At 34.6% G+C, this 8,794-nt stretch overlaps 2 protein-coding genes across 2 annotated transcripts; both read left to right on the top strand.

The window, feature by feature from the left end:
- The first annotated feature begins 300 nt into the window (after positions 1 to 300).
- Positions 301 to 1,310, top strand: LOC131952422 (uncharacterized). The gene is made up of 2 exons (XM_059315056.1): positions 301 to 379; positions 784 to 1,310. The coding sequence occupies exons 1-2, from the start codon at positions 334 to 336 to the stop codon at positions 1,215 to 1,217; spliced, it is 480 nt and encodes a 159-aa protein (XP_059171039.1). The 5' UTR covers positions 301 to 333; the 3' UTR covers positions 1,218 to 1,310.
- Positions 1,311 to 7,758: 6,448 nt separating this feature from the next.
- Positions 7,759 to 8,794, top strand: LOC131952416 (uncharacterized). The gene is made up of 2 exons (XM_059315049.1): positions 7,759 to 7,845; positions 8,268 to 8,794. Exons 1-2 carry the CDS (start codon positions 7,800 to 7,802, stop codon positions 8,699 to 8,701), a joined length of 480 nt encoding a protein of 159 aa, XP_059171032.1. The 5' UTR covers positions 7,759 to 7,799; the 3' UTR covers positions 8,702 to 8,794.

The following is an 8,794-nucleotide window of genomic DNA, read 5'->3' as shown; positions in this document are numbered from 1 at the left end:
CATTTTCTCAGCAATTGTGTTATGGTAGCGCTGGTTTGATTCTTGGCCAACGAGTCTTATAATTTTTATTTTACCAAAAGCTGTCTTGGCCAACTAGACTGTTTAATTCTGTTTGGTTAACACGTTTTTCCTGTCTAACCAATTTGTTTAATGTTCTGAAAATAAACGATTTTGAATTGGTTCTATTTGACTTTGTAATCACCAGATAAACGGCGGTTGCAGACATTAATTGTATGCACAATGCTTAGTTAATTTCCTACAATACTATAAAATCTGGTGTACACAGCCATTAGGATTCAACCTCTCGGCTGTTACGTAAGAGATTCGACCAAAATGTTGCTGTTCATTACATTATTGCTTCACGCCTTCTCTGGCTTTGGTAAGTTCCACATGTCGTAATGTTTTAGGGCCTTCTCCTGGTTTGGTAAGTTGCACATGTAATAATGTTTTAGTACCTCCAGCTTTAGTAAGCTCAAGGTGTCATTTTAGGCCTTTTTCTGTTTTTATTTAGTGCCACCTATCGCAATGCTGTAATGCAATTTCTGACTTTGTTAAGCTCTTTCTCTCATCCTTTGGAAAGTGGGAGGGGGAGATAATTCAGTCGTGTGATATTCGAGTTAAAAAGCGCCATTTTATATCCACGCAACTCTAGTAGATTCCTCCCTTAAGGAAGGCTATTTACTCTTTATTTGAAAGTTACTTATAAATCCAATTCATACATTCATTCAATCTACATATATGATACCAATTTATAAGACGGTTGAGATAATGTTTCTTTTTTAGTTTCAAGCTGTGATTATGGGTACCCAACACCCATCGGTAATCTGTTTGAATCAGCTGCAAAGTACAAGGGAAACAAGTATTATCTCTCCAAGTTTTACTACTCAAACGTGGACCAAGCTGAAAGTGTATGTTTGTCCTACGGCATGTACTTGGTAGAAATCAACGACGCAGGCGAATACAAGTTTGTACAGGACATTGCTCGGCAAGCTAGGACTAGCGGTCTGCTGATTTCTGGAACTGACAAGGCCCAGGAAGGTACATGGATCTTCCAGTTCAGTAAGGAACCCGTCAAGTTTTTTGATTGGTATGGACCAAATCCCGACAACTATGGCGGTGGAGAAGATTATCTATCACTAAATAGTGTCTTTCAAATGAATGATTTCTCTTATCTGCAGCCCGGAACTTATAAGTTCCTGTGTGAAAAAAGTGGCTGATAAAAAAGATTTGGTCTGAAAATTTGGTTGTTTAGGTAAAATGAAAAAAAGCTTAAAAATCATGATTGTTTTTGATTAAACAATTATTTAAAATCTTTCTGAATACTTTTCTTGACTTCTTGTTTTTAGTCTTGAGTAGTTATTGTTGGGTGTTTCTTTTTCATTTTTGTTGTTGTTTTTTATTTTTAATAATGTTTAGCTTAAGTTTATCTTCTGTTTTGGGTTGTTTATTTGTTAACAATGAGAAAAAAAATGGGGGAGTGAGAAAGAGATTTAAATGTATGGCAAAAATCATTGTTACATTGGTTAAAAGGAGGGTATAGAATCTAATATATAAAGCTCAAACGAATTCTCTGTCTGTGTATGTGTGTATGAGGCGGACTGACCCCTGGCACACATACATATAGTAAAAAAACTTTACTTGATCGTCATAGTGTGATATTCTTAAAGTGTTTGTCATCTAAATTAGTGATTTTAAAAAATTAATATTGTTAGTTTTGTAAAACAAGTTTTATTTTTCAAACTTATTATTTAATTAACGTCTTGTGGAATAAACAAACTCAAAGTATTAATTACCGTCCCTGATAGATCACCAAAAAAAAATACAATTTCTTCACTTTCAGATGATATAAGCGGTTTCTTTTTTTTTTACAATTTAAGATCTAAAGCATTATGAATACTTTTATCATGTTTGGCACAAGAAAGTACTAAACAGCAAAAAAGGGTTGAAAACAATTTTGAATTTTTCAATACTTTAAAAAATGCTTAGGCTTTTTTTATTTATGCACCTTTAGCAATCAAATTTAAATTGCTTATATTTCAGTATATATTAAACCTTTTTGAAATAGTAAGAATTTTACAGTCTAAAATATCGTATCCTTTTTAGTATTCAAAAGTTTCAAAATTTGCATATTAATTACCAAATACTTTTTTTCTATAAAAGCAATCACAATTCCCTCGTGACCGAAGTTGTATTTTTGCATGAAGAAAAATTACTGAAAATATGGTTGGCATTGTTTAATAAATTTAAAAAGTAGTAAGCTTTTAAGTTTTAAAAACCTGCGAACTGAGATAAACAGCCAAAAGTAACGAAAAGTAGGTCACTAAAATACCATATCTGTGTAAACTGCAAAGCCGATTGTAAGCTTTGGGTGTTTCCGAGATGATGAAAATTAAGATTATAAAAAAAACGAGAAATCCAGCTCTCCAATGATGCCAAATGCAATATGATGACGGATATAAATCTTTTCCTAGATCTCTTGTAAGATTGGGAAAACTTGATTATTTTTTAATTAATAGGGTCATAAAAATGGTAATTTAAACAAATAACTTTTATTTTCTTTAACGTTATTATTTTCTTATTACAAAAATGGTCAAAGTATCCAAAAGTGCAAGAAATCCATCATGACGAAAAAAAGGAAATGTGATTTTTTACCGCGCATATCCCCTTATATATATATATATATATACATATATATATATATATATATATATATATAGCGCCTTCTCGACTAGCTTCTCCCCTTAACCTGAAAACCTGTATACGTTGTACCATAAAAAAAGGCTGTATTGGGACACCATTTTAAGCTTGATCTCTGTGCTAAGCATATCAAAACTAGCAAATAATACAGCATTCCCCATCTCAGTTTCAATTCTTTCTGGCTCTCAGTGACGTACAGGGTCGAGACAAGACATCCAGACATACAATCCAACCTCCCACATCACTTACACAAAGGATTTCCTCCATGACATGTTTTTCCACCCTCCCTTCCTCTTTATCTGTTGATTTTAAAGTTTTCAACAATGAATTGTTTGTAATTCTTCGGCTTTGGTATGTCGATCACTAAATAATGTTTTAGGGCTTTCTCCAACTGTGTGTACCTTTCATGTGTTGTCCTCGTGGTATCTGTATCTTAACCTTTCGAGCGAAAATAACTAAACAGTTACAGCAGAGTTACAATAAATAGACCATTTCTCACACCAATCTTGCTAGCCGAACAGTACTGGTAACCCAAGGTAGGTTCCGTACGAACTATGGGCGCCTGAATCAAGTTTGTGAAAGTAAAGACGGCTAAGCATAGAACTGACCACACTGTCTCTGTATGCTGTGATCAGAAAAACTTCTAAAATCTACTTCATCTGCTTTATTCAACATGATGGTACAAAAGAAGTAATGTTTAATTTTTTGATCAACCGCGTATCACATAAAAACTTAAAACCACAGCAATTTCAATAAAAGCCAGCATTCATCTAGTAGTCGTGGTCTCCATAGTTGTCGGGATATCCTCCCCACCAGTCAAAATTGGGTGTTGGTTATCCATTGTCACCATTCAAAACTATTGCAGAATTTAAAATGTACTGAATGTATACAGTGCCTACATTTTAAAATTTCACTTGAAATTTTTTAAAAAATCTTTTTTATTTCCTAATTGATAAAAACCTGTCCACATGGTCACATGTTAGGTTCAGAGATGGGACAGTATGGTCTCGCACACGCACTCGCTAACCCGAAAGTTTCGAATTCGAAACTCAGGCTCGAGACCATTGGTCGTCACACGACTGAACTGCCACCCACCCAAATCCATACCATATGGTTTGAAACCCACGGCTCTACCGCTGGCAAGGTTAGAAATGGTGGATTCTGAAAGGAGTCGAAATGTTGCGACGTGTTGTATTGGCAATGTGTTCCAGTATTAGCCAAAATAAACACCCAAAATGGCGTCCTACCTCTACCATGCCACTTCCCTCTCCCCTTCACCCACAAGCTCATGTGTGATGTAGCTTCTGTTGTAGTGTAAAAAGTTTAACACTAGAATGAGCACGCAATGAACCATGTTGAGACAAGTGGGAGTAATGCGGGATGTTGATGACTGTCTACGTGATGAGTCAAACGAAATGCAAATAAAGTTGCACGTGCTTAAAATGTTAAATAAAGGCAATAAATTTAAGTTAACCTTAGACAAGAGTGTAGCTCGATCTAGTTTGTTTTGAAGGACAACATGGGGCAGATGTTCTCAGAAAATATGATGTTTTATTTTTGTCGACTAAAGTTTCTGGTACTTTTAATAAAGGTGTTATTTTTCGCTTCATGTTTGTAATTTGTTATCGGATACACGAGATTTCAGAAAAAAACAGCTTAATACATGCGATCGTTTAAGTTTTTATATAAAAAGAAAACTGATCCCTTAAAGTTCAAATTTTGTGAAATCTCTAATACATTTAGAGACCAATGCTCCTACTTAAAAAAAAAGGCACTGTCACTTTATTTTATGTGTGTATTAGACGACCCAGGTTCTGGTTGGAAAACGGTATGCATTCGGGCAAGTGTCCATTCGTGCATTTGTCTCATTCGTGCAAGTGTCCATTCGGGCTAATTTCAAATTCGGGCAAGTCTATTCCGGAAAACTGCCTTCGGGGAAACGGCCTTCGAGCAAGTCTTTCGGGAAAACATACAATTTGAAATAATTATCAGAGGGGTCCAAATCCAACATGGAATCTGAGAGTAATTATTGTTTTTTTTCCCCGCGTCTCCCCTTTGATCTACCAACTTCTAAATTCGTTAATCAGGTGTGGATGGTTAACCTTAAGACTAGAACTTACTGAACCATGCAGAGATAACGCTTGGGTAATTCGCTATTTTGTTACATCAAAATAGGATGACTAAACAGACAAAAAATATGCTGAAGCATGCATACACCAGAGACAAATGGTGTTCTTTAAATAATGAGACAGTGCAGGGTGTTCTCTGGCCCTGAGACAGTACATGGTGTTCTGTGGTTACGGAGTCAGAACATGGTGTTATTAGTTTACTAGGAAAATTAATGATGTTTTTGTTATCATGCTTAATATTTCACAGATATTATGACGTTTTTCTTCGTTTACCACATTCACACTTTAACATTAACGGGTGTAGAATGTTGAGATCGTGCGAAAGGTCAATATCAAGAATTTAAAGAAATTTGACTTTTAATATCCTTCTGGATTTATAATAAAACAAATATAAAAATCTTTATAATAGCAAGCTTTAAAATGCACTGAAGTAAGAAAATAAAGCAAACTTGCTATTTTTACTAGAAGTAGAAGCTTTGGTCGCGCATGCGATCTCTTACTATTTTAGCGACCTTCTTTAATAAAAGCTTTCATCGCTAAATATATCTGATTCGCTGATGCGAATGTCTAACTGAAATTAACGGGTCTACGAGCTACAAGGATGAAAAATGTTCGATCCCTATAAGGAGTCAAACTGTGTCAAAGTGTTGTGAAGGCACAATGTTCTATAAGGAGCCAAAGTAAACAACCAGAGAAGCAGGGTTTTAAAATGTTACTTTAATTCATCAAACCGGGTCTGTTCTAATATTGTCACTGCCCATTTCACCAGCGAGCTCATGTGTGATGTAACTACTGGTGTGGAATTACACGTTTAACGCTCCGCGGCGCACGCAGCAATCCATTTAGAAGTTGTGGGGGAGCAATGCAGGAAGTTGAAGCCTGTCCGCATGATGAGTCAAACAAAATGCAAATAAGGTTGCACGTGCTAAAAGCGCTCAGTTAATAAAGACACAAAAATTTAATTTACCTTAGAATAAAGTGTCGTGGATATAGACCTAGTTTTTTTAAAGGACAACATGGACAGAAGTCCTCAGCAAAATGTGTGATTCTTTCAAATATTTTTTTTCTTTCTGTTTGTAGTTTATTGTCCGGCCCAATACACTGGGGAGAACAATATAATACAAATAATCATTTATGTTTTATAAAATACGGATACTTTAAAAAAATTATAATTTTGCATTTCTCACCAATTTCAAAGATCAAAGATTTCATTTAAGGAAGCCAGTATTTTTTTTTTACTTTGTTACTGTCATTTTAGTGTCAAAATTGTGTTTTCATTTCTAAAATGGGATGTTGGGTGTGGGAGGCGTGGACTGGATAGTATTTATTTTAAAAACTAATTAACTGAGTTAGAAAGTAACTTAAATATAAACTAAATCTAGTAACCTTCAATTGATTTTAATATAATTCAAATAAAAGTGAAGATTTCGAATAAAAATGAACCCAAAAATATAAACTTATAATAAATTAGGTTTCACAAAATGGACGACCTTTTAAGCTTGTAAACCTCTATCACTGAAAAATAATAGGCTGTTTTTATCTATTAGTTTTTATATGCAAAAAAAATATTTTTAACATTTTATATTTACAAAATGATATTTTGTAAAATTTACTAAAATAATAATTTTACTATGATTTTTTTGTTAATGATTTTTCTCAAACAAAAGTGTAACTATGCAAAAACTATCGGAATAAAGATTAAATGAATTCTACGAAAATTTAGTCGCGGTCTAAATTAGATATTTAGAGCCCCGGCAGATGTTCATCTTATACGAGAAAAAGGCACATGACAAATAACATCGTCAAAACACACCCGGAAAAAGATTTAAATGGACTGATTGATGACAAGATGGAACTTCTTGGAAAAATGTAAAGGGTAAATAAGACAATCGCATAGAGTGAAGTATAAGCTTAGTTTTTCACGGCCGGTGAATAGAATAGGGGATATTTATTGTATGCAAAAAAGCTTTTATTTTTTTTTTTTTATTTTTATACAAAAACCTCTTACATTTTAAAATAAATTAATTTTATACTGATGATTAAGTAAATTTTGTCAATAGTTTACAGTACATGAAACTACATCACAGAGGTTTTTTCAATAGCCCAGTATAAGTAACCAGAGAACACAAAATTCTATCTCAGTGATCAGTGAACACCATGTGTCTCTTTTTCAGGCACGTGTCAGCAAATGTTTCATTTGTGTATACTCATCTGGTAGAGTTGTATCGAAATGCCGCTTTACCCATGCGTTATCTCTGCATGGTTCAGTAATTTCTAGTCTTTAGGTTAATCGTTCAAACCAGACTAACGGATTTAGAGGTTGGTGTATTGACGGCGGGGGAGGGGGGGGAGGTGGTGAGAAGAATGGGCGAATTGATACACCATTTTGGGTTTGATCACTGTGCTAAGTACATCAACACAAGATAAGAAAATATTCCCCATCTCTCAATAATACTTGGCCTCCCCAAACGCTTTCTTTCAAATTAAAACTTTTTAAAATCTAGTAACTGTATTTTACGACCATACACATTTAACTTTATTGATTGGCTACTGCTTCTGTTCAATGATCTAAGATCACACGTTATAATCTTATATAAAAATATGCTGGTCAGAAGAAATTAAGCCAAATAGTTATAGGGATAATAAAGCATAACAGACCTCTGTCAGTTTTATTTTCTCAATTATTTTCGTGGCCAATTAGTCTTTGCAATATTGTTTTGGCCAAACGCTCGCTTGGCCAACTAGACTGTTTAATTCTGTTTGGTTAACACATTTTCCTTGGCCAAGTAAATAGTTTTAATGTTCTGCATATAAACGATTTTTAATTGGTTTTATTTTAATTGGAAATTACCAGATAAACATCGGTTGCAGACACGCAAACTGCATAATTAATTTACAGTATTACTATAAAACATAGTCCACACAGCCATTAGGATACATCCTCTCGGCTGTTCCTGAAGAGATTCGACCAAAATGTTGCTGTTCATCGCTCTGTTGCTTCACGCCTTCTCTGGCTTTGGTAAGTTCCAGATGTCGTAATGTTTTTGGGTTTTCTCCGGCTTTGGTAAGTTCCACATGTCGTAATTTTTAGGGCCTTTTCCGCTTTGGTAAGTTCCACATGTCGTAATGTTTTAGAGCCTTCTCAGATTTTGGCAAGTTCCACATGTGGTAATGTTCTCTGACAAAAACCACAAGCTTAGCACTCTTTCCTTCCCTCTCTACATCTAATTAAATCGTATTGTTTAAGAGGTAGGGAGCTATATTTAGATCGCTGGACAGTCGGGTTATAATTACTGTCCAGCACTCACAGTTTCTCTCACATTTATTTTCTATGTTTAAATTTACTTTTATAAATAAAAACAGTTCAAATTCTTAAAATTTATTTTTATTTCATTTCATACCTCTTAAATAACTTTGTCATATTTTTTCTCACTTTTCAAGTTTTCAGTTGTGATTATGGGTACCCAACACCCATCGGTAATCTGTTTGAATCAGCTGAAAAGTACAATGGAAACAAGTATTATCTCTCCAAGTTTTACTACTCAAACGTGGATCAAGCTGAAAGTGTATGTTTGTCCTACGGCATGTACTTGGTAGAAATCAACGACGCAGGCGAATACAAGTTTGTCCAGGACATTGCCAGGAGAGCCAGGACTGACGGTCTGCTGATTTCTGGAACTGACAAGGCCCAGGAAGGTACATGGATCTTCCAGTTCAGTAAGGAACCCGTCAAGTTTCTTGATTGGTTTGAGTCGAATCCCGACAACTATCAGGGTGGAGAAGATTATCTAACCCTAAATAGATTCTTCAAAATGAATGATTATTCTTATCTGCAGCCCGGAACTTATAAGTTCCTGTGTGAAAAAAGTGGCTGATAAATAAGATTTGGTCTGAAAATTTGGTTGTTCAAGTTATTTGAGTAAAACTTGTCAATCATGATTGTTTTTTATTAAACAACGCTTTAAAAG

Source organism: Physella acuta, unplaced genomic scaffold (assembly GCF_028476545.2).
Source record: "Physella acuta isolate Inbredline_101_S28 unplaced genomic scaffold, ASM2847654v3 ptg000872l, whole genome shotgun sequence".
NCBI classification, from domain to species: Eukaryota; Metazoa; Mollusca; class Gastropoda; family Physidae; genus Physella; species Physella acuta.
This window is presented reverse-complemented; position numbering and strand designations above follow the sequence as displayed.